We start from the raw sequence: 26,722 nt of genomic DNA on the forward strand, positions 1-26,722 counted from the left end.
GATCATCCCAGAGGCCTTACCGTTTCTCACCCCTCTCCCGTTAATAAAGGTGGAATCTGCATCGCCCAGTCTTTGAAAATTCCCCACAACCCCAAGCTGGAAGATTACGACAAAGCCATCCAACAACTGCTGGAAACGCAGCACTCGCGGGCAGTCATCATCTTCGCCAGCGAAGAAGATATACGGTGAGGAGCGCCGCGCATTCTGGCTTCGCCCCGTGTCGCACGGGCGCGCTGATGGCTTGCCATGTTGACGTCTTTAATCTCCGAGCAGCAGCTCCCGCAGACAGGCCAGAGGCGCAGATTTACCAGGCGCACACGAACACACCTTCAACAACGCAAACACAACCCTGCCTCGGAGGAGACGTGCAAAATACAGATCACAACAAAGCAACAGATAGATACTGTTTCATTTACAATGCCCCGTGAAAAGTATTTATGTAAAGAAACAAAGAATCAAACATTTAGTGCTTGTATATTTAGAATGCATGCTGGTGAAATGTAGAAGAAACGATGAGCTGGAGATAATGCTTCTAACTCCCTGTTGTCTTCAGATAAAACACACAAAACGTATATGAACAAACAAAATGGCTCCTCTGCTTTCCCTCTCTGAACTTTTAATGAGATAAGCTGCACACGGCAGAGCTGTGATGTCCGAGCTCCTCCTTAAAGCTGGCTGTGCCTTTGTGTAATAGATATTGGATTGCATGCACCCCCTGAGCTATATCTCCTAATTCACACACGGTCGTCCTTGCAGGGGAGTTCTCAATTCCTCCAAGAGGGCCAATCAAGTGGGCCATTTCCTGTGGATTGGATCTGACAGCTGGGGGGCCAAGAGCAGCCCGATCCACCAGCTCGAGGATGTAGCGGTGGGAGCGGTCACTATACTGCCCAAACGCTCCTCCATTGAAGGTACGTACACGCTCTGTGCGTTTGTCTTTCTTTCTTTACTTTTAATTTTGTTGAGAGGAATCGCCTTCTGTCGTCTTTTATTTTTGGTTCGCCTAAAAATGTCTTATTCGGCGTTCGGTTGTAGTTACGTAGCTCCACCCTCTCGTGTCACTTCTGTTTGCAAAAGACAAAGCGAAAACCAAGATGGCGACACCCAAAATGCTAAACTCAAGCTATAAAACGCCACAAACCAATGTGTGACGTCATGGTAACTACGTCCACTTCTTATACACAGTATATGTCTGCAGGCCATAAAACCAAAACAACGAGCTAAAAGATGATGAACTGCTGACTCAGCTGTTAATTCTCTGTGGGGTCAGGACTTGGAGTGACCCCTCTCACATTTGATGTTCCCACATCTCCCTCATGCCTCGTCTATTTCTACTTCAGTTGGCAATTTTCTACATTTCTCACAATGACTTTCGACAATCCTCAGAGAACAAGTGTGACCTTGTTACATTTGGCCGTGGGTTGTACGCGACCAGACTAAAGTCAGTGTGGACAAATTGGCTACTCTGTCGATTTTATTAGATACCGGAACCAATAAATGAAAACTTTGTCACCTTTTGCCATCGTTTCAGATAAATGAATCCGTGTGGTTTTACACGTTTGTTTTTAACAAAGGAAAAGTCTCTGTGGAGAAATCAGTGTCTCTGGTCTCTAATGGATCAAAAGGATGAGTCAGAGAAAAAGCTTTAATTCAGTTTTTAATTTTAAGCATTGATGTCTTTTTATCGTTTTTAACAATTTCTGTCATCGAACTGCAAAAGAAATACTGTCATCAATTATATTCTAGTGCTTAGAGCTGCTTTTCTCTGCAGCTGCACCCACGAGGAGGTTGTCCTGTACAGCGTACAAATTGACCACAGAAATAGAATATTCACAGCAGATTTTGTCTGGTGTCACAGATCCAGACAACCACTCATCATGACAATCGAGCAAAAGATGTGAAAGTCTGAGTTGTATGAAGCTTCCCGTAATTAGGGGAGCTCGAGCACAGGACACATGTACACTCTGGAGGCAGAATATTATTAATCCACCGTGCATCATTGATGGTCTTTTGAAAAGAAAATCAGCTGAGTCATTCGGCTCCGATTAGACATTATCACCTCTACCCACGACTCATCTGATATGACTGGATAACAGAGAGTGGAGACACAGACAGAGGGACTTTAAAATGTGAAATGATTGTTATTCTCGAGGAAACTGTTCAGCAAAAGGTAAAAAAAAAGAAGAAATACTGCACCACGGTGAAGTTTGTCCCTGCTCAGTTCCCTGACCCACATCGGGTGGTAAAGTTGCACAAACAAGAGAACAAAATGCAGCATACAAGCTTTTCTTTTTCTTTGTTGCAGCAAGTTACCTCTCCTCAAGCTAACGCTTCACACAGGCGCCTAATGCCCGTTTGAAATGAGTGCTAAGCTAAAACATCATGCCTTCAATCTGTTTCTGTTATGGATTTAATGAAGGGAAGAAAAACCTGTGCAGCACCTGCAGGACCCTTCGGCCTGAGGCAACAGGCTGCGGCACCGCTTACAATCCCTGCGTTATTCACTATGCATCCTGTTTTTTAATTAATGTAATTTCCTAGATGAAAGAAGTGATTAAAGTTCCATGGGGCTTAAGAGGAAGAGGAACCTCCGTGGTCAATTTTTGATGAAGTAGTGCTTTTTTTTGCTGGGTTTTCTTTGAACACCGAGCGGCCACCAGCACCACCAACCTGCCGCGACACCGCTGCAGCAAGTTTTCCGCTTCATTTCCGATAATTGGTCCGGAACTGAGCCGTTCCTCCTCTTTTCCTCCACCCGCAGGGTTCGATGAATACTTCACCGGGCTCACCCTGGAGAACAACCGCAGGAACGTGTGGTTCGCCGAATTCTGGGAGGAAAACTTTGACTGCAGGCTCCTCAGTGCCTCGAAGAGAGAGGACACGAGCCGTAAATGCACAGGTACACCGGTTTTGACACGCGTGAAGTGGTACTACACTAATAGGCGATGCGTATCTTCACCCTCCCTTCCTTGTCAGGTTGTCATGAACTTGACCTTATGTTTCACATTAGTAGCTGCAGATCGACTGTTTTTAATTCAACCCTTCTTGTCTGCGGTGCAACCAGAAAGTCTAACACCAGGTGTTTGTGCCCAGCGGGCGCAGGACAGGCGGAGTTTATTATTAGAGTAATAATGTGACCATGCGTCTTAGTCATACTACAGTTACAGACCGTCTGCTCCTCTGGCTAATGTCCTGTAACTCTTACATCCCTTATTCCCTCTCTTCCCCCTTAACCCAGTCACCTTGACAGCTCAGCAGAGTCGTGCCGTGTGTACGAACTGCACAGAGCCAGGTGCACTTTATTTAGGTTGGAAATTACAGGCAAAATGACAGAAAGCAAAAGTGAATACCGCTCATGCCCCCATTCTGCTTTATCACTGTCTTCGCAGCAGCATTAATGATAGTGTTGTTAACAGTGATGCATTCTCGTATTACCTAAACTGTGCCTGTCAACGGTTTGACAGGCATTGCGCTGCATTCATTATCCTCGTCGGATGATGCCTGTGATGTGGGATGCTGTATTAATTCTTGCTTGCATACGGGATGACGGTAATGGCAGCGTGACACAAATGACTGTTTGCAGAAGGGGTTTGGTTTCCTTCATAATCTCCTGTTTGCCGTCGTTTGTCATGCGTCAAAGACAAGAAGATGCTGGTCCACTCAGTGAGCCCCACCATCCCTCTGTAAAATGCCCATAAATGTCTTTTTTTATCTTCTCCGTCTCTATATTCTCTTCCTTCTACACAAGCAGCCGAGCTGATATTTATGAAGGCTGAATACTGGGAGACGTTTGCGTTAGACAACTGTCCATTTAGCATCCTGTGCGGAGCTTTGAAAAGCAGGAAGGTTATGCGTGGGCTGAAATGTGTGTTAAGTTCTGAAAAATGGCCCGAAATGTCAGCATAGATTGCTTCTGACCTCCTTTAGTTTATGCAAGTCTCCCACATTCTTACATGTGTCCTATTACCACCATCTGCCCCACCGCGGAGCTCTCCATGGGAGCTAAGAGCAGCTATCACTGAGGAGAAGTCTGTCTTTTATTTCCTCGATGCTGCCTTTTTATTAACTGGGAGCTTGAATATTGAGATGATGATGATGATTGATGATAATTATGATGATTAGTGTCACTAAAAGTAATAGTAGTATTTTTGTTGTTACAATATGAAATGCAGCTTTCATCTGCCGGCGGTATAGAATAGCTGTTTCTGTTTTTCTTCCAAAAACAGAAACCCAGCTGAGGTTGAACATTACGTATTCAAGCAGAGTAACCAGCAGCGCGAGGCAAAACCTTTACAGCAGCCCATAGTGAAAGGGCAGTGCACTGGGAAGAGGATATAAAAGAGCAGGAAGCCACTGTAGAAGAGTATGTTACTAAAGTTCATGGCGATCTTCATCACCTTGCAGAGTGAGGCCCCGTTCTCAGCAGCCTATCGCTCAGCAATACGCCGCCGTAATTCAATCCGAGCCCCGCCGCATTCGTCACAAACACTCTGTCTCACAGCTCTGCTTGATGTTTTCCACTTGGGAATTAAATGTGTCTTCTTACTTTGCTCTGCCACATTGTCCCTTTAGGTGTTAATTCCTACAAAATCACAATTGAAGTCGGTGGCAGCAAATGGTAAATGGAGGAATAAAAACTGAAGCTGGGGATGATAGCGGGTGCTGAGAGGATGTAATGTCTAATGGCTCACGGTGTGTTTGCCTGTAAGTTCTCCTCCTTCTCCCCTTTTTTCCCCCTCCCTCAGGCAAGGAGCGCATCGGGAGCGAATCCAAGTACGAGCAGGAAGGGAAGGTGCAGTTTGTGATTGACGCGGTGTACGCCATGGCCCACGCTCTGCACAACATGCAGAGGGAGTTGTGTCCCGATCATCCTGGCGTTTGTCCACAAATGGAGTCCGCCGAGGGGAAGACTCTGCTGAAGTACATACGAAGCACCAGCTTCAACGGTGAGTGACGCATTGGAGATGTTATCAGATGCTCACAGAATGCATGGGTAAGAAAAGTCTAATGTTTTTACTTTCTGCAGAGTTTTGGACATTTTTGATACAGTATAATCAACAGTAGATTAGAATGATATACTTCACTCAAAGAATGTGTAAACATAATGAGGTAAAAGCAGGCGGCAACCTCCAGTTCTGAAAAGTGAAGCCAGTGCTGAAGTGCCTTACACTTGCATTCTGTCTAATGTCCACCAGGGGGCGACTCCTCTGGTTGTATAGAAGTCTATGAGAAAATGACTAAAAACTAGTTAGTTTACAAATGAGTTTAAATGAGCCAACTGACCCTTCTACATTAGTAACAAGAGAAGCTCCACATTGTGGGATGTGCACTTATTTGTTTTCATGCTGAGAGTTGGATTATAAGATTGGTACGACTCGTGTGTTACGTGTGTAGGCTAAATATAAAGTTACAGCCAACAGCTGGTTAGCTTAGCACAGTGACTGGAAACAGAGGGGAACATTTAGCATGGCTCACCTCTAAAGCTCACTCATTCATTGGTTTGATCCGAACCAAAAGTGTGAAAACAAGTTGTGGTTTTGAGACGTAGTTCGCTACAAAACCTTCCGTGGAACAGCGAACACGCTAAACAAACGAGATACAACGTGTTCGTTAACTAGCGTGGAAGGTGCTGGTACTAAATGTTGGTGGTCAAAGCTCACTGTGACCTCACAAACGCATCTCTGGCCATAACGCAATAATTCAAATGCTAATTATGACGATTTCACACAAATAAAATGATGAATGTGATGACACTTTGGACAGACATGGATGTAAACTCCAACACGACTTGTAATTCTAGTTTTAATCCTTGATGGAGCCAGACGAGCTGTCTTCATGCTAATTATTTACTCTCCAGGCGCCAGAGAGGTTTAAATGTTTTCATCTAACTCTTGGCAAGAAAGCAAATAAGCATATTCCCCCAAATATCAAACAATTGCTTTAAAACCTGCAGACACGTAGGAAATTGCCACAAATATGCATATTTGATCAAGCTAACCGCAGCACATGAATGTTCATGTTAAACCCAGAATACAGCTGACAGGCTGGAGTCTGGCATGAACCTTCTCATCTAACGCTTGGCAAGATAGACGAACAATTCATTTAACCACTGCTTTATCCTCCAAGTACTCAAAGCTGCTGTGTCCACACCAATCCACAGTGTGCTTTCAAAAAGCAATTTAGAGAACAACTCAACTGTGGACATATATGCAGTTATATTGGGAGTATAACGAGCATTACATTTAATTTAATGACTTAATCAATAATACCACCTCCTCTGTTTTATGCACCTTGTTTCTTGTGGGCTTCTACAATGTAAATCTGCATTCAGCTTCATTCAAAGCTCAAACATCTCTTGGATCTGTGTGATATTTTGAGCCGATATGATACGTTATGGGTCTGCCGGCACTTCAAACTCTACATTATTCAGTCCCGCACAGAAAGTGATGAGGAAGATACTTAACAATTAATGGCAACCAGCTATTAATGACAGCGGCTCTGAAATGCAGAAGTGAGTGGAGCAATGGCCCCAAATGGGAGATGAGTTTAATACAATAGAGGCCTCTTGTCATGACAAATGCGCTGGCGTGTATATCAGCCAGTCATCATTGGAGGCTCTTCTGAAGTACGTTGTGTCTTTTCAAAATGATCTAGATTAGATTCAGCTGTTTAAAGTCAGAAAACAGCGCATGCCTCTTACTAAACTGGCCCACTTTTAGAGGTGGACCGAGCTCTTTTCTTCAGTGTTAAATACTCCACTATGATGCTTTATATGTAGGATTTGATGAGACATGTGGGGGAAAAGTGTACTTGTAGGTGTTTTACCGGGATAGACATTTTGTACCAACAAGTCACTAAAGATCCTGGTGTTTCGTTTCATTTGATTCTTTAAAATTTTGCCTCATTTCATTGTATGTTTCCAACACTAAATCTTGCACAAAATATAAACTGCAGTCTAAAAAAAACTAAAAGAAGCAAAGAGAAGGAAACCCGTGCTTCTTTGCCTCAATGAATACATGAAAAAGGCACAAGTATAAACTAATACTTTCAAATACAACATATGCACTTTAGCACTCTAAAAACCATAGGCAGGGAATGAGACAAATAGAAAAATGTAAAAGAAATTGGGAAACAATTCTGAAAAAGGAGCAAATAGTGTTTTTGTTTGGGACTATTTTTTGCCGCAGATTAATACACATTTGCTGCACTGGTGAGTATTCCGGCAGCGGGGCGGTGTATGTGGGATGAAGATAAACAGCAGAGCCCATGTTTAGCATAATTAAGTGCACTGATGTGACGTTTGATGTGTTTTTAATAGTTTCGTGGAGGTCTGAGGCGCAGAGGAGTACGATGTACCAGGCTTTACACAAACAGTACTTAGTTTGATTGATGTTAACAAGAAGAACATCAGAATCTCTCCAGCATTCTTCTTTAACAGATTATAAATATAACAGGCGACACTACGCTGGAAAACTATGTGGTTCCCGTGCACATTTTCTGTTTTGTTGATCAGTGTTTGCAACACATTGATCCCGATCACTTGTGCACAAAAGACAAACTTGTGTCAGTGAGCTAACGGCTAAAGAGCTGCCGGCCGTCCTCTAACACTGTCGCTATGGCAGCGGTGCAGAGCTGCAGCAGACGAGAAGCCCACAGACTTTAAGGTGGAACTATGGAAACAGAATATATATATATATATATATATATACTGTGTGTATATATGCAGTTGCATGTGCAGCTAAAATTTCAAGGAGACCTTAAGTAAGAGCAGATTCATGCAGGGGATGGAGAATCTGCTGTCCAATCTCAACAACCATCTGGACATGTGCTGAATATTTTATTTTCAGCTTCTGAAAAATATTCACCTCCGTGTGGCACTGACAACGAAGAGCATGTTCATTTCACCTCAGCCAAAAATAAGATCACTACCTTCTCAACCCCTCTTCTTCTTCTTCTTCTTCTTCTTCTTCTTTCTTTAACTGGCAAGCAGAGGTCGTTTCTGCTGTGGCTCCGTCAGCTGTATCTCACTGCCCCTCGCTGCATTTAGAGACAGGAACCACGCACGTTATCCGCTGCATGTGCAACTGCTAATGTATGTTTGAGAGCGAAGGAGTGTAAGCCTCCTTTGTTGATCTCCCCGCTGTGCTGGAGTCACAGAGCTGAAGAGTGAGAGGCACAAAAAAAAAAAAACGGGGAGAGAATAATGATGCGAAAGAAACACAGCAGTGGATCCCCAGTCCACCCACACTGCTCGGCGCAGCGGCAGTGCACTTTTGTCATGTCTTAGTTCACAGCCACATGCCAACGCATGCATCTTTCATCTTAGACAGCGTTCTTGCGGAGGAGCCTACACAGACCGCTTTGCCTCCTTGAAGACATCAGGCAATAGAAAACAGAACGGAATTTCTAATGCTGCCTATTTTCTTTTTTTAATCTGCGCACACAGAGACGCCGCTTAATTATTTGCTCTAAAGCTGAAGAGCGCCAAGTGTCCAATCACTCATGTCACTTTGCTGAATGACTTTTCTGTGTTTGTTTGTGTTGCTGTACGTGGTTCCTTTGCCGGGTCGTAGAGGAAGAATGATGTCCCTGTCATCGCTTCTGCTCGCAGGAGTCAATACCTTGTCAACATCTTCATTCACTGTGTCAACGAGTCGACTGTCTTGTTTGGTGGAGGCAGAAGTGACAGCGCGGTGACTGCCACCCACTGAGTTTTGGTTTGGTTTGTAGCGTTGAGGGAATTTTTTTTACTACTACGGGCTTCACAAGCAATCAATTCTGAACACCCGTCCTGCTTTAGTTAATGTGCCGACACACCGATGCTTGTGAATTAGGGCCATTTCTGCATTGTTAAAGTGAAATATATGTGCTGTCACTTTGCATAACAGCAGATAATGAGGGGTTTGTGGCTCTGCATCAAGGTCTTATAAACTGACATTTATAAAGCAAAATGGTGTCACAAAGTCAGAATGGAACATTTGGGTGCTTGTCCACGGTGTTTTATTTATACTGCCCCCGTATTCTGTCACCTGAAATGGGCTTTTTCTTTTTTTTTCACATTGCTACCTCTTGTCTCTCTTGTTTTACAAGAGTCTTGGGGCCTGAAACTTTTGTAGAATGCTCAATGACAAATGTCCTTGGAAGAAAAAGCTGGAGGGACATGAAATTCCCTTCTGGCTAAAAAAAACTAAGGAAAAAGGTGCAGTGTCCTTCCATCCAAAAGCCACGAGTTCTGTTCCAGATAAAAAACCACCACATGTTCCCAAAAGGGTTTTGGACATATGCTCCTGGTCCTTCCTCTATACTTTTTTTTTTATAGCCAGAGCTATTAAAGTCCTTAATTCCCATGCCAAGTGTCATCAGACTCCCCTCGTCCCATTTCAAAGGTGGTATCTCCATTCGTGCTTACGAGCTGCTATATGCAGTGCCAAGGTGAATTCTTAAAACGCAGCACTTGTTCATTGTCTCAGCATTGTGCGAAAGTAGAAGTGACCTCATCAACAATGCAGACCTCATGTATAAAATAGAGTACAACCGTTCTTTCCCATTAATGCCACTCAGCATTGGCTGCTGCGAGGGAGATGGCATCTGCATCAACACGATATCTCGCTCCGACTCTGCAGTCATAATTGAGCGATATTGCACACGCGGACGCAACTGACGGGCCCGAGAGCTCGCACAAATACCCATTAAAAAAAATAAATGAATAATGTAATGTTCCTCGTGCGTAATGTTTCAGGTGTGCGCCGTCCTCTCTGAGCTCATTAGTGAAATCTTCATGGCTCTGCTTGGGACAGGCTGCTGCACTCTGAGAGCAGATGGGGACCATATGATGCTTTGGCTGACCTGTTTATCCTCCCTGCAGCCCCTGTTGTTGTCCCCTGTGTGATTGGAATGCATTGCTTTTGACCCGAGGAGGTGTTTTTTTCTGATACGTGAGCACGGCCCAAGAGGTCACACATCTAAGCATGTATACCAATATGAAAATGAATTCCTCCAGAGGCCATCGTGCAGCCGCGATGATGCATAGGAAGCAGGTGAGGAAGTGTTATATTGGTCAGTAGGGAGCGTTCTTCCCTGTGCTGATTATCATAGAGGTTATTGTGTTTTAACTGGGAGTAGCAGATTTAAAGCCTGTGTGGTCCATGAGGGCCTCCACCACTGTGAGGGTTAAAAGTTCATGTTTTTGCTCTTATTAGAAGAGGTGCTGTGCTCTGTCACACCAGCGTCTAACACTTTTCATCCATCCCTGCTTTTTGCTCTCTCTCTCTCTCGCTCTGTACAGGCAGCGCCGGCACCTCGGTCATGTTCAACAAGAACGGCGATGCTCCAGGACGCTACGACCTGTTCCAGTTCCAGATGACCAACTCCTCCACCCCAGAGTATAGAGTGGTGGGCCAGTGGGTGGAGAACCTGCAGCTCAGGGTATGACGATGCACCGACACCGGATACACAGACGACAGAACAAAGAACCTTGTTCAAATGCTTGTGTGTCTAAGCAGGATGTCTGCGCTCAGCGACGCGAACGATGTACAAGCACTAAGGCTTTCTGTGTTTTCAAAAGATTGACATCTCCTGTGTGACAAAGGGGGGGGGGGTGGTTTGCACATTATTAGCATCTCAAATGCGGAGAGAGCTCAGGTGCAGAAACGTCTTACTTTCAGCCTAATTGGTGTATTTTAGGTGCAAAAACAGAATCTAGCGAGGGTAAAGGATTTGTTGCCTACTAATGTGAGCCAAATGTTAAACATATTCCAAACTCCTACAGTAAGTTACTATTAGACTCTTATTGTTAAATAAAACACATTTATATTCATCATTGAAACATCTTTTCAAAGATTTGCAAATTATGCAGAAATGTGCCAACGGCTGCTTTTAAAACGAATAAAAAACATGCACTTAAACCGTCAAAAGGTGTAAACGTCGGTGTGTAAAAGGTGATACAACGCGGTACTTTGAGTCAGTCACATTGTGAATGCTGTTAAAAAGGGCTTTGATATGTTTCCACCTGTAAAAGGATGTTAAAGCTTCAGTGAGGGCTTTATTAGAGAGTTCAACACTAAAAAGAAGAAAGTAGAAATAAGAACGACAATTAACAAGATCATTTGTTGGAGATCACTCTTCTCCCACTGCATGAGGATGGAAGATGTATGAATGGGAGGAACAGAACAACACGTTTTTAACCCAAGTGAAGATGTTGGTGTTGTTGCAAACGGACCTCCTGTGTTACTCCCGGTGCTCTGTAGCTTTTACTCTACATGATGAAACTCTAAATCTATGATCACATCTTGTCAGCTACACCCACGACAGCACACAGAAGGACTCTAATAGGAGAATATGTGACAATTTAACTTCCACATTCAAAAGATAGCAGAAGCCATGAGATAACAACACGGATTTGGGCATTTTTTGTTTCATGGGAGCTTTAAATAACTACCTACAAGAACAAAAAATGATGTCTAACATCAGGTCAGGTGTGGAGCTGGAAGACAGCTGCTGCACTGCTTTTATTGGTGCAAGGTGTTTGGTTTGTAGCCGTCAATGACGGATCTCACTGTCACAACACAAGAACGGGCCCCGATGATTCATGCGGACAATAAAGACACGGATGAGTTTTGTTCTACTTCAAGGCAAACAAACTGCGCATGCTTTAAGACGGGATGAGACCCGAGTGGAACATTTTCTCTGCAACTCCGATTACACATAAAAACATGAGATTTACATACAGATGACTTAACATTTGCATAATGGCTTTCTGGTTCACCAATTAAACTCAACGGAATGGATCGGATGGCACAGGTGGAACAACGTCTGTTGCCGAAGATTTGTGCTGCACTCTTCTTTTTTTTTTTTTGTGTGTGATTACAAACTAATATGCTGCTACAACTCAATTCCATCCCAATGCAACAGCTCTCACTTTGTTCAGTGACGCACGCGGAGCAAACACGTCGGAGGTTCATCCTGATGCGCTTTTACGTTCATCGATAGCTCAACGTAGCGCTCACAAAAAGCTCTAATCGTCATTTTAAAATTAACAACCGAAGCGAAGCCAAAATGAAGCACTACGGCAGCCGCATGGGTCCAAAGGTGTCGAAAATCTCGCTTCCGGTCTCCATGGCAACAGAGCTGTTGGTCTCATTACTGTTTCCACGCTGTGTGTAATCGGAGAGAGCATCGTCCAAATAACAAATGGCTCCTTCATGACCCCAGATAGATGGCAGATGATGATCTATCCAGACACCGCAGAAGCAAGACGTTTCTCATACAGGTACACACTCACACACACTGTAGGTGTGTGTGTGTGAGTGTCTCTGTATCTGCAATTATTGGCAGTTGCCACATTTGGAGGAGGCGACACTGTTGGTATCCTTGGCTGGATTCCTGTTGTATGTGATGATATTTTCACCTGATGGAGTTTCTTTTGCTGCTGACGTTCATGTTTCAGATTAACATGAGTTATGTGAGTGTTTATGTTTCAGATTAACATGAGTTATGTGAGTGTTTATGTTTCAGATTAACATGAGTTATGTGAGTGTTCATGTTTCAGATTAACATGAGTTATGTGAGTGTTTATGTTTCAGATTAACATGAGTTATGTGAGTGTACGGGTACAAGAGGTGAGACGGTGGTTAGTCCGGGGCGATCTCCCCGTGTTTGATGTTTGCTCAGAGCGGATTGAATTCCATTTGGCGCCACAGAAAACTAACAGATGAGCGGGGAGGAGAAATATTGCATTTTGACATTTTGTGCATAAACACTTTTTTCCTTTTCTTGCAGAGAATTAGACGACGAGATTGATGCCACACTCATGTCTGTATGCTGCGTATGAGCCAGCTTAGTTTAACAGAAATCTGCCTGCCTGCACCTCTAAAGCTCTCTAATTAGCAGGTTATGTCTCGTATGTTTGATCGGTACGAAAAAGTGTAAAAATGACAAGCGGTGGCTTTACAGGGGTTCTGTGTGTCAGACTGTGACATTGCCAGGCAACGAGCACTGGTTTTGTTTTGTTACACGGATTAAACAAACTAGATAGCACACGCCAATTAGTGAGCTTGAGAGGTTGTGGATTGGTTGGGGGCAGGCTGTGTCCTCATGCTTCTAGTTGTGCTAAGCTAACCGGCTGCTGACTGCACAGCAGCTTTGTATTTAACGGACAGCCATGAGAGTGGGATCAATCTTTTCATCTGAGTCTCAGCAGGAAAACGAGTGCGTTACTTTAAAGGTGCACCGTGGAGTATTAAAGGTGTTCCTCTCTAAAAATGCATTGTGTGCATCCTTGAGGTTGAACAAAGGTGATGCATGCCTGTCCATCCTCATAAGACGTAAACAAAACCAATTTAGTATTTAAAATCATGCATCTTCTAGATCCATTACTGCATTCCTAATCCATTTTCTTTTTACTTTTAGTACAAATCTGCAGCTGCCTTTTCAAAGTACATATTGTTGCATGCAGGACGCATTCATCTTAACGCTGCACCTTGAACTTTGAACCTCTTGCTCATATATCAGGGTCAGAGCAGCCAGAAAAGCATACTGCATTTACTACATACTATGTATTTGGACATACTAAATCTTTTCCTGGCGTACTAGATAGCATTGGAACACACAGCTTGTCTGCTAGCGTGCAGTCTTCTTCCTCCTTGCCTTTGCTGCTGGCACGCTGCTGTGTTTCTTGGCGCATCACTGCCACCTGTAGATGAGTGTAACGGTGTGAAGCTGTTGGCCGGACTGCGTATTATGTCACTCGTGTGCACGTACGTCCTTGTGAGCGTATATGAGACGATGAAAAATGGGGACGCGTTCATAAACGAATGCTCGATGGTTCTCAAACTCCACTGGGTTCCTTTAAGCAATGAACTCACTTCACATTAAGGGAATTTAATTTGTGTTCCTCTCCCATGTAGTGTAATGCCACTCTGTCTCTCAAAGCACCTTTTATATCTGACATGTCGAGCAGATTTAGAGCAAAGCAAACACCTGTTTAATCATCATACCACTGGAACGTGTAGCTCTGTTTTTGTTTGTAAGTGATTTATTTTGGTTACTTGGCTCACACCATACGTTGCTGTGAGAATCATGAATCTTCTGGTGCTTTTTTAAAGCCATGGATCAGTAGACTTTCATTATAAATCAAAAGATCAGCTCAGAGTATTATGAAAGCTTTTATAACCCGAAAAAATAAATATGTAAGAGCCCTAAAAATTCCATTTCTTCACTGCTGCTTTAAGGCTGACTTGTGCGCTGAGATTATAGTGTGAGTCTAAACCATGAAGCACCTCGGGGCCTTCCCTCGATTGGACTTTCAGATAGTTCTTCGGTGCGTCTGTATACCGCAGCGTTCATTCTGATGACAAGATCATAAATAGGAATAGCTCTGCAAACTCTAAAAGAGGCATTCTGCAATCCCAAAGTCCCATTCCCCGTCCTTATCACCACATATTTCATACCTCACCGGCTTCTGTATTAAAACATAATGTCTTTTGCGTCTCCCGTTCCTTTGTCTTTATCTCACTGAACAAAGGTGGGATCTGTTGCCATGGTGATTTCAATTACTTTCAAGTATTAGAAAAGGCAATCCCTCCAAGAAGCTGGGAGGAAAGATGAACTGCGTTGGTTTAATTGTTTTTTCGAATGGGTTCACATCTTTTGTGCATGCTCGCAGAGATTGCATTGTACTTTGTTCTTGCAAAGAACCTCATGAGGAGCATAATGTAGTAATTAACGGCTTAATAAGTTGTGACTCACGGCCGGTGTTTCTCTTCATCCACATGGTTTTTCACATTCAGCGGTACCTCCGGTTTATCGCTCCGTCGCTAACCCTGTCTCCCTGTGCCGTGTGTCATCTCTCCACCAGCTGGAGGAGCTTCAGTGGCCAGATGGGGAGCAGGAGGTGCCCATCTCGGTGTGCAGTCTGCCCTGCAAAACCGGAGAGAGGAAGAAGAGGGTAAAGGGCATGCCGTGCTGCTGGCACTGCGAGCTGTGCGACGGCTACCAGTACCAGTACGACGAGACTTCCTGCCGACTGTGTGCCTACAACATGAGGCCCAACCCCAACAGAACCGCCTGCCAGCCCATCCCCATCGTCAAGCTGGAGTGGCACTCCGCTTGGGCGATCATCCCCGTCTTCCTGGCCATGCTCGGCATCATCGCCACCATCTTCGTCATGGCGACGTTCTTGCGCCACAACGACACCCCCATCGTGCGGGCGTCGGGCCGAGAGCTGAGCTACGTGCTGCTAACTGGCATCTTCCTGTGTTACATCATCACCTTCCTCATGATCGCCAAGCCCGACGTGGCCGTGTGCGCCTTCAGGAGGATCTTCCTGGGCCTGGGCATGTGCATCAGCTACGCGGCGCTGCTCACCAAGACCAACCGCATCTATCGGATCTTCGAGCAGGGCAAGCAGACGGTTACGGCCCCGCGCTTCATCAGTCCCACCTCCCAGATCGCCATCACCTCCAGTCTGATCTGCGTGCAGCTGCTGGGCGTGCTGGTGTGGTTCGCCGTAGACCCTCCGAACACCATCGTCGACTACGACGAGCAGAAGACCATGAACCCCATGCTGGCCCGCGGCGTGCTGAAGTGCGACATCACAGACCTGCAGATAATCTGCTCGCTGGGCTACAGCATCCTGTTGATGGTGACCTGCACCATCTACGCCATCAAGACGAGGGACGTACCGGAAGACTTCAACGAAGCCAAGCCCATCGGCTTCACTATGTACACCACTTGCATAGTCTGGCTGGCCTTCATCCCGATTTTCTTTGGCACGGCCCAGTCGGCAGAGAAGGTGAGTCATTTCTTTCTCTGTAGCTTTCTCTCTCTTTGTCTTGTCTCTCTCCCTCCTCTCACAAATTCCTCTTTCATTCCTTCGGCCCTGTTTTTATCTGGTCCAAACACATGCGCACATGAATATTTGTACAAACGCAAAATGAAAACACAAACGGTGCATAAAGGGAGAGCTCGTACACACACACACACACACACATTTAGTGACTGTATAAGTTATGGTTCATTTTCTTTTGATTTCACATTCGCACGGCTCTGATTTGCTTGGAAACCCACACTAGGACCACCGCAGACAGAAATAGGCATAGAAAGGCGGAGGAAGGGGTTGATGTTCAGCAGCAGGATCCTGGAACGCCTGAGGAGCGATGCGGATGGGGGTGCCAGCAGCTCCAGATGCCATTATCTTAACTCTCACTCGCCTTGGGCTCAACACACACTGTCATGCCTGATTCTGGAGAGGGAGACGAGTGGGCCGAGGAGCTGGAGGAAGAGGAAGAGGAGGAGGAGGAGGAGGAGGAGGAGCTGGGGGAAGGAGATGTTAAATAGAAGTTTGATTGAACGCATTCCATCTGTTGACAGCTGTGCTCTACTCAACAAAGCATTTGACACCGGGTGTTACTGGAGTTGATTGAGAATATGACATTCTGACCCGACGCTCTAGTCATTTTTTATCTGGCAAGAGAGCGCCGGACAGAATACAGATTTGTCTCCCGGACTCGTGAGCTGCGCGTGCGAGGCGCGGCGGACGAGCGGACGGGGAAGTTTTCCACTGACAGAATATCGATGCCGACAGGAAAGTGTTACTCCTAACCTTTTGAGAGGCACGCCGCTCAATATCCTCCCCGCTAAGCTACCGCTTGAGATGGATCAGAAACTGATTCTCCTCATCTCAATTTGCTGCTGATTTCATAGATGAATTACACCCTCAGCAGCGATTAGGAGTTCATTATGTTACTCGGGGCGACTAGCGAGGCAGTAATGTGTTTATCTTTCCCCTTTATGCAGTTAATTCTTTCTTCACACCGGCTCCTGCCTCACGCTCACACCACAGCGTCCTGGTGGAATGGCCTTCGTGGGCGCATTTCTGCCAACTCCCTAGCCACTGCAAGTGAGAAGTGCCTTTGCATGTCTCCATAACATCCTTTGCAGGAGCTGCAGTGTAGTTAAGGTGAAGTGAGGCTGTCCCGTACATTATTTCATCTTACTTATTCTTAAGTTTTCAGTATGAACAGGCATTCTCTCATATACCTTCATGAATACTTCACTAAACATATTGGTGTCGTTGTTGATAGAACTAGAGCATTTGAGTCCCGTTCACACTGGACGGGAAACAGTTCATCGCTCTCCATTGACTTTGTGTTGTGTGAAGGTGTTTGTTTGTCGCTTTTGTCTGCTAGCAAACAACAGAAAAATGTTTAAAAGCAGCAGTGTGGTGGGATTCACTACCAACACGGTAAAGAACCAGGAACTGAATTTTTATAAGCTGCCGAACCAAAACGACTGAGGATACAAGCAATAAGACACGAGGCATACACAGGAGGAATGCACACTCTGTATGTCTAACGGTACATGTCCAGCAAGCATTCTGTCCACATGTCAGTTTTAGGCTAGCTATATTTCTGTAAGTCAAGCTACACATTTTTTTAACGGTATGTAAGTTGTGTTATAGTAGAATGTGGATGAGCCATGCAGTATTTTATGAAAATGCGTTGGCTAACTACACTAACTTGTTACTTGTTAACCAGGTGGCAAGTTCAGGTTCTAAAAAGTGAAGCCGATGCTTCATGTCATAAAGCTGCATTCTCTCTAGTGTCCACCAGGGGGCGACTCCTCTGGTTGTATAGAAGTCTATGAGAAAATGACTCTACTTCTCTCTTGATTTATTACCTCAGTAAACATTGTAAACATGAGTTTATGGTCTCAATCTCTAGTTTCAAGTCTTCTTCAATACAGCATGATGTTCATTTAGTACATTATGGTCCATTTAGAGTCACACAGACCATAAAGCAGGGGATGCTAAGATTTCTAGCTAGCTACAGCCATTTTGTTAGTGTTTCAGGTGTTAGTTGCATATTGTGGCACCGATACTTTTCCCCTCCGGCGGGCGTGGTTTTCATAGTATGACGTGTTTCTCTGTCTCTATCGATGAGATAAAAGATGTGTGCGCGTGAATGTTAACGAACTGTTGGAGGCTAGAAGGGATCCGGTGTGATGCATTTGACTACATCCTCACTTCATAACAACCTAGACTTGCTGTGTTTATAACTGCAGAACCCTCAGATCTGAATTATCTCTCTCACCCCAGGTTGTCCAATATCAAAAGATTTATGACAAACTCCGGGACGATATGAAACCAGCTGGCAGTGATCATCAGAGCTGTTGGACCATATGTTGTTTTGCTGCATTGTATTGTAGCAGAAGTTGTGACTTCTTTCTTTAACTTATTTTCCACACCTGTGACTCCCTCCCCCTCCCCTTTGTTTAGCCCATTAAAACTCATGTGGAGGGAAGCCATGCGAAACAAAAGATCACAGAGCATCCTCCACTTTCGCCCGCCTCCTGTGCACCCGCATGTGCTCAGTCGACCACTCAACGCTCTCAAGTTAATGACTGTGAGAGTCACCAGCATCCAAATTCAGCTGACCTCAGATCTGGAGCTCCACCGACTTTTGAAACAAACTCCAAGCCTGCGAATCAAAGGACAGCAACCAGGTGACAAAGACATGTAGAGAACAGCGTTACCAAAATCCCCCCAAAAAATGTTTGTACATGACTGCAAATGTTTTGCTGTCACTGAACACAACTCTCTTATTCAGTAACATCTTTGACCCAAAAACAGCACATTTCTTACAGTTCAGAAGAGTAAGATTATGATATAATGAAACATTGTCCCTGAGGCGGAAACAATCGAGACAGACACGTTCTAGTAAAACACCCACAAGATTCAGTCATGCTTAAAGGAGAACTCCCTGGCATTAAAGTGAACATACCTCAATACGTGTATAGAAACCACTTAGGTTATTGTAAGATGTCTCCTGTGCCCACGAGCCCTCTTGAAGAGAGACCGTGCTGCCAAGAATCATTAGCACAAACTAACCACACGCAGCAGAATCTTTTTCATTCCAGCTTTCAGCAGGTAAAAGAGAAAATTGCAACTTCTAATACTCCCGTCTCTTTCTTAACAAACCTGTGCTTGATGGGAGTTTGACTCGACAATCATTGAGAAGTGGAGTCCTTTGAAATCTAGATGTGAAATACTGCCTGCCTTTATGCTTGAAAGTTGAAACGCTTATCGGTCTGTAGGCAAGAAGCTAAAACTGGTCGATTGTAAAAGTTGTAGGTTTAAGTTTTGATGTTGAACATCCTTCAAGATGAAGAGGATTTATTTATCTATTATTCATTCATGAAGTGGGAGACACTCAGAGCCACAAAGTATTAGACAAGTGTACAAAGAGTATTTATGAGTAAGGGTAAATAACTAATTCCCAAAGTAATATGCAAACATATGATGCCAAAATCAATTAACAGCATCTTATAATGGTTATTTACAAATGCGTCATTTGCATAGCAGACTTTAAGTGAACACTTCAAATGAACACAAATTATAATACCAGGTAATTTGCGGTGTGAAATTATCATATCAGCCCTTTCCAACCACATGGTTTTACAAAACATGCCACACACAAACTGCATCTATTGTTCAGTGTTGCGCACACAGCAGTGATGTTGGAAAGCCTCTGTGGGCTGTGGCACGCCTCTCCACTGAGAGCAGGACATCTTCCACTTCGCAGGCGGGAGACGATATATTTCTGTAATGTAACTCAGACTGCAGAAATGAACTGTAACACTGTGAAGAAATCTCTGTGATGGTGGCTCTGCCTTCATTTGAAATAAATTAATAATGAAAAATGACTATATTAGATTCGATCTCGCCTCACGAAGATAATGTTGTGCAAAGTTTGATTGGAGTTGCGATGTTTTGATTTATTATCGCCTAAATTCACTGTTGCAGTGAAGCTGCATTTCACACGCAGCCAGAACAAGTTGGGAGGACAGCAGTGTCTGCTTTGTTTTTACAAGCTTAGTCAAGTCAACAAGCGTTAGTAAAATATCTCTTCTCACCTTGATATTGCATTTCTTCATTTCTTAAATCAAGAAAGATAACACTCTTTAGCTTTAGTGCTAACGTGCTTATTCAACCAATCCGTCGATCCGTGGGTCCGCCGGTCCATCCATCTGTTTTTCCGTCCGTCCGTCCGTCCGTCATCTGTTAGTCTGTCTGTCTGTCCGTCTGTCTGTCTATACATCTATACACCCCATCATCCATCCAGTCATTGTCTAGGTTGGACCACATATGTGCCACCCATAGAATTACGGGCCTTTCATCACTGATTTCCCACTTTGATGAATGACGCTTGATGAATACAGGCCTTGATTAGAGCAACAAACACATCGCCGTGAAGTCTGGTGTAAACAATGCAGTACAACAAATCGTGTCGAGGAAACATATCAGTTTTAACTATTAATGACTTGCTCTAACACATGAAGAGTGACTGTGTCGCAACCTTTTTATTCAAAGATTATAGGGTAATTTAATTCATAGTTGGTAACAGAAGTGCTTTCCAATAGTGCATTTTTTGAACTTGCATCAGGAAGAATGTAAACAGATAATATGGCCGACGTCCTATTAAAAAATTAGACTTCAGGTTAGCCTGAATTTCCTGCGACCAGACATTAGCCCGGAGCAGACCGGGTAGTGGAGCAGCTGTAGGTCCTAGCTGGGTTTGCTTAGCTTCCATCTCGGCTCTCCTCCCTCTCGACTCCTCTTTCGGATGGCGTGCGGTCCGGCTGGGTGGTCGACCGCGAGCGATGATCGTCTCAAGTTCCGCTCCGCACAAATAAATCCCACCCCCAAGCTCCCTTCCCTCCCATGTTGATGAGTGTATTCTGAAATATGCCACAAATGCTCCAGCAACAAAGACTACAAGATGGCGGCTGTGTCTCCAGAGGGTAGAGCAGGTCGTCTTTTGGGTTCGATCCCAACTCTCCTCCAGCCCATGTCAAAGTGTCCATGTGCAAGACACCGAACCTCAAATTGTTACCGTTCTGCTGGTGTGTAATGGAGAGCGCTTTGAGTGGTCGGAAGACTAGAAAGGCTTTATACAAATGCAAGTCCCTTTACCTACTCCTACGACTTTGTACGGCACAAAGCCAGACAGAGTTACTCGTGACATGAGGAAAGTAGGCCACCTAACACAACGAGACTTCCAGGTAGTTGAGAGGAGACTGCACATCCCCTGGATCCATTACTGGAGGGATCCTCCAACGGGGCAGAGAGCCTCCTAATTGTCACTCACTGAATCGAGTCCTTATCGCTGTGTACATTCATAGTACTCAACCATACCCGACTAAATTGCCTTTGCAGTGAGTATATCCCTGGTGGGCATAATTACGAGTATTACCCTCAACAGCTTTTTTGTTTAAATGGAAGACATGTCGCTCGTTGTGGCTGGATGTTGGCGTTCGGCTTGTCAAAGTGATGTAAAATTCAAAAGCAGCCGTTTTGATTTGACTCTTGATGAGGACGTTAATAAATCATTACCGCAGCTATAAATAGAGAGTTGCCAAGCAGTTGTGAAAAATGACTTCATGTATTTATTTATGTTAAAGCAACAGGATTTAATTATGGATGTTCTGTCGCAAGCTAAACATTTTAGTTGGGGGAGCGGGGGGGGGGGCACAATGGAGAACCCTGTCTCTGTGATGAGAGGCGAAAAGGGAAAAAAAGGATTTTGGTTTGTGCGCATGTGCAGCTGTTTTAGAGGGAGTGAAAAAAAACGACATCTTCACTGTGTGTGTGTGTGTGTGTGTGTGTGCGTTTTCGTGTGTGTGTGTGATGAGTATGAGTAAGCACCTAATGCGCATTGTGCTCTGAATCAACTCTCCTGCATGGTCAATAAATCAGTTCTGATAGGGTCAGCATTGCAGCGTCCAAGGTTTTCGGGATCTCATTAAAAGCTTATTCCACCAAACTCTGTAGTGTTGCTATGGATACCAGTCCAGATTACCAACTACCAAACGTGGAAAAACACAGCACAGGGGCGGCCATTCTCCCGTGATTGTATTTGACGCCACGTGCGCTCCTTGCGATGCTTTCTGATCGGTAGCCCCCCAAATATGTGATCAAACGCTGCAGATTCACAGCCCGGGGGGGGGGGGGGCGAGAGACAGAGAGAGAGAGAGAGAGCCCTCCCTCTAGCTTGGAGTGACACAGAACAGAGTGCATCGAATGCATTGTGATATTCATACAGTTATTAATGCATGATTACTGCCTCTGATGCTGCTCCACACAGAGGCAGGAGGGGATGGAGGGAGGAAGAGGCTGTTGAGTGCACTGGCATGTTGATGGTATCGGGCGTCTGAATGATTGGGAGACAAAAGGCATGACGGGCATGCAAATGAGCCCCGTCTTGTACGAAAGAAATCACCATTAGTCGTGCTGTTTATTTGCCACGAAAAACCTGCATGCAAATGGTGACATTTCCTCCTCTCTGCAGATGCACTGTGGCGGCTAATGTGTTTACAATCATCTCCTCCACTCCACGTTCACATCACCGGCGGCTGGCAGCGCACCAGTGACATCTGATGCTTTCAAGTGCAGTAGATTAGTGAGGAGGGCTCTGGTGATCTGCTCTTGAAACCACGACGTCCCCTCTCGAAACCATTCTTTCTCCTCCAAGACCCTTAAATGACAAAAAAAGAGGCTCTCGCGTGCTGAATCACTGCCCTCTCCACCTCATACCGAAAATCACCGGCGCTTAATGAAGTCACCATGAAATTTGTGTTAACCTAAATCTGGGTTATGTAAGCTCGTAATTACCACACATCAATGTCAGAGGTGTTGCGTAACCTCCGAGGAGGCACGTTACGGAGAAGGCATTTAAGGGAACGAACCTGTGGGGGGCTCGCATGAATGGAAACCTGGTGAATGATCTTTATCCACTTAACGCAGTGAGAGCCTTTCACAGGCGGCACTCCACCGCATGCAGAGCTGAAAAGAACAAAAAAAAACAACGTAGAGCTGCTGTATGCAGAAGCAGTGTTCATGCTCTACTCCGGGAGGAATTGCTGGTCGGGGGAAGAAGTAGCTAGATGGTCTGATGAATGCTTGAGTGGTTGAGATGAAAGATGTGATATGGGGGGGGGGGGGGGGTGACTGCAACATGTCACGGACGGTTTAGTCCATCCATTCAGGGGGGACGGATGGCTGGAAAGGAGGCCGCGTGAGGACGTTTGGATAACGTCACGCTTCTGCTATTGTCATTAACACGCTTGAGCCGTCCTCGACTTGACTGAGTAGCTGCAGGTCAGGCTTTAATAAATGCTGCTGAATCATGTTACCGCACGCACGACTGCTCTCCCCCCCCCCCTACATGGAGCAAATGTCCACGCCACCTACATATGTGATAATAAAAGATGAATGTGTGTCATAGAATAGAACTATCTGTTGTTATCAGGAGGCTTTGTATTGTATTAGTCGGACAAACGCATCCTCTAATGATGTAGGCCCTTTGTGGAGGAGTTTCTGTAAACTCAGCAACTTTTGTTTCCGCTGGATGCTCATATTCTGTTATCAGCCGGTGGGTATTATTAGGTTTTTGCCTCATCACTGGGCTCAACGGAGGGACTGCTCTGTGATCAGCCACAGATGTTCATCGCCGACTTGTCTCATTTTTTCTAATAAAAGGTCTGCCTCGTAGAACTACCACATCTCACAGAAAAGGGAATTATGTCTGTTGTTGTTCCAGTCTGTATTAAACCCGTCTGTGCTTTCTTTTCTTTTTTTCCAGCTGTACATTCAGACCACCACACTGACCATTTCCATGAACCTCAGTGCCTCGGTAGCACTGGGCATGCTCTACATGCCCAAGGTGTACATCATCATCTTCCACCCTGAGATGAACGTGCAGAAGAGGAAGCGCAGCTTCAAGGCCGTGGTCACGGCCGCCACCATGTCGTCGCGCCTGTCGCAGAAGCCCAGCGAGAGGCCCAACGGAGAGGCCAAGACCGAGCTGTGTGAGAACCCCGCCGCTGACCCCATGAGTAAGTAAGGCGAGATGAGACCGACTTTATTGTTTTCTTTTTCTTGGACAATACGGCTGCAAAGACTCTAAAAGATAACATACAAAGACAAAGAAGAAAGACGTGCACATGCCTCATGCTTTACATTAACTTGTTCACTATTGCGATATAAATATTGTTAAAGCCACACAAAATTGTATGTAAATCTCATTTTTCATGTTGATTGATGCTATAGAAAGAGCTGGCCGTGGACTAGAAGAGGTCTGCTCTGTTCTTCATGAGATCTCAACCCCATTTAAGATCTGTTTGAGTCGTTCCTCTGAAGGTAATAGTTTGTATTCAGAATACACAGGAGTCTGTGTTCGTGTCTTACAACAGTGAGGGAACCACAACAGCCTCAGAGCCACATACGTATGAACCAAGCTCATTTAAGTTAACATCAGACAACGTTTTAAGTGTAATCAGGATATGTTACCCGCTGCTTTACAGCTCAACGGTTAGCAATTTGTAAAAGTGGTCACACTGCCTGAATGTAGCAGTTTGTGCGAAGATCGAACCAAATTATGCACCAGAGTTTGTCAAAAAACATGGATTTCATATCAACTATTTCTGGATTACAGTCTGTCCATTCAGTCTACGATGAGTTAATAAAGCTTATGTAGAGATGTGTTCTACAGACAGAGAGCCAGGAGTTGAGATCTACATATATATCCATGCTTGAAGCGTTTCCATCTTTTTTTTTATCTAAGGACGACGAATGAGATGTCTTTCTGTTCTTCATATTTCCTTTCTTGAACCATAAAGTCCCATTCCAGCACTTTAATTGTGTGGTAAAAAGCACGTGTAACGTGCTGTCGCATGGAAGGAGTTCTCTCGGGTTCCTGGTAAAACGGTTTAACCTTTAGCTCGAGTGCGCGGCAGCGAACAAGAAAGGAGACATGGAAGGCGTCTGTGGCTGCGTGTTACTCACTCCACCCTGCATCTGGAACCATAAGCATGATCCTGTGAGCAAAGATAACACCGGGTATTAGGACGTGAGTGAGGAAGCCTGCGTGCTTCCACAGTGAGGTGTTTGTGCGAAACACCAACACTTGAAAGGGTTTCAGCGAGGAAAAAAAGAAAACACGACTGCAAAAAGCTGGAATGTAGACCAACGTTGCCATGGAAGCTCTTTGCTCTCTCTCGCTCTCTCTCAAGTTGTCAGGATGAAGACGGAGATGATTGACAGCTCATGCAAATCACACATCACAGGCCTCCTCTCCCGCAACGCCTCTAATCACACGGAGCCATCGTGGCACCCACAGGTGCGCCCGCCCCTCCACCCCCTCTTTGAATTAAGCCGATGAGATGACAGATTTTACCGGGAATTTCTCCAAGCACCCAACAGTTGTCACACTCATCTGTCGGGAGCCAAATAAGCTCGTGTGTGTGTCTGTTTGTGTGAGTGTGCATCCGTGTGTGACTGAAAGTGTATAAATCAGAGAGCTGATGCAACGTGTATCAGGGGGAGGGGGGGGGGGACATATCCTTCCCTGCACACATGTGGCTCAATGAGCAAATTCCTTCTGCACTGAGGGTGAAACCTTCACATCTGTCGCAGCAGCGCATCCAAAGTCCCCAAGCGGGGCCACGCGGTGTCCTCCCAGAAGTGCACCGCGTCATCCGCTCGGCGTGTGTCTCTCACCTTCTGTCTCCCCTACACGAAGGTCTTCTCGCCTCGCCTCCCCTCCCTGCACACTCTCTCCTCCTCTTGCCCTTCTTTTCCAGCGGCAGGAAGAAGTGACATTTATTCATGGCAAATTTATGTGCATGACCGCCCCCCCCATAGAAACCTGCACTGTGCCTCGTCCGTCCCAGGAGACTGTCCGTCAATTCCTGTAACCATCAGAGCGCCAAATACCTCCCTTTCAGGGCCCATCAGCCCAGTACGACGTCACGCATTGGAGTGATTTACGGGATTAACAGCATTAGCAGTTCTGCAGATTTACATCGGTGCTGATGTGATGTCGTCATAATTACGCCTCTTAAAGACCTTGCAAATCAGAGATTGTTGAAATGCTTCACGTTCCCAATATAGATCGATCAAAAGCAGGCATGTGAGGCTGTGAGGAAGCTTTTCAGATCAATTCCAATGAGTACGGTGGGAAGTGAACAGAACCAGCAGGACCACATGAAATGAAAGCTGTGGGATGAGATGAATAATAAGATATCCATGTCAACAATTAAGATGAGAGCGTAGGGAGATGTCTCAACCCCAGACAAGTAAACACAAACTCACGCATTCACGCACAGCGTCTAGCTAAAAAAAAAAGAAGTTAGTTAGTTAACAAGAATCTGCTGTATATTTACTAATGTTTTATTCATCATACTGGCCAAGATAACAAAATGCAGCTGTAAAGAAACGGTGCGACTTTAATTGCATAGTCCATGGGAGCTGGTCGCCATAGCAACATTAAAGCAGTGGAATGAGAATTTACAGCAATGTCTGTGATAAACAAAACAAAAATAAAATGCACACATGGTCCCTCTCCAACGCACTCGTCCTTGTACTCGGCGTCGGCCCGCTGACCACATGATCCCAGTCTTCAACCCTAAAACAGCCTCTTTACACAAGTCCTGACGAGCCACAAACGCCGTCACTCTGAAGGCCTGAAGCTGGTTCTCATAGCGATACACACACACACACACACACACACACACAGCACCTAGGCACTCAGCCACATTCTGATATGTTTCCATGGCAATCCAGGCTGGGATCACATTGCATCCCCGAGCGTTTGTTGTGTGCTCACGTGTGCGGTGTTTGTGTGTGTGTGTGTGTGTGTGTGTGTGTGTGTGTGTGTGTGTGTGT

General features: G+C 45.1%; 1 protein-coding gene across 2 annotated transcripts in view; it reads left to right on the forward strand.

Annotated features, from left to right (window-relative positions):
* LOC116381913 (metabotropic glutamate receptor 7-like) overlaps positions 1-26,585 on the forward strand; it is a 61,833-nt gene extending 35,248 nt beyond the window's left edge. For both annotated transcript variants that reach the window (XM_031844419.1, XM_031844418.1), the window contains 7 exons: positions 50-185; positions 757-911; positions 2,762-2,899; positions 4,746-4,946; positions 10,286-10,425; positions 14,855-15,790; positions 23,640-26,585. In XM_031844419.1, the coding sequence (XP_031700279.1) occupies positions 50-185; positions 757-911; positions 2,762-2,899; positions 4,746-4,946; positions 10,286-10,425; positions 14,855-15,790; positions 23,640-23,900 (1,967 nt within the window). In that variant the 3' untranslated portion in view covers positions 23,901-26,585. The remainder of the gene's footprint in view (positions 1-49; positions 186-756; positions 912-2,761; positions 2,900-4,745; positions 4,947-10,285; positions 10,426-14,854; positions 15,791-23,639) is intronic.
* The last annotated feature ends 137 nt before the right edge of the window (positions 26,586-26,722 follow it).

Source organism: Anarrhichthys ocellatus, unplaced genomic scaffold (assembly GCF_004355925.1).
Source record: "Anarrhichthys ocellatus isolate YVR2014 unplaced genomic scaffold, GSC_Weel_1.0 scaffold5, whole genome shotgun sequence".
Taxonomy (NCBI): domain Eukaryota; kingdom Metazoa; phylum Chordata; class Actinopteri; order Perciformes; family Anarhichadidae; genus Anarrhichthys; species Anarrhichthys ocellatus.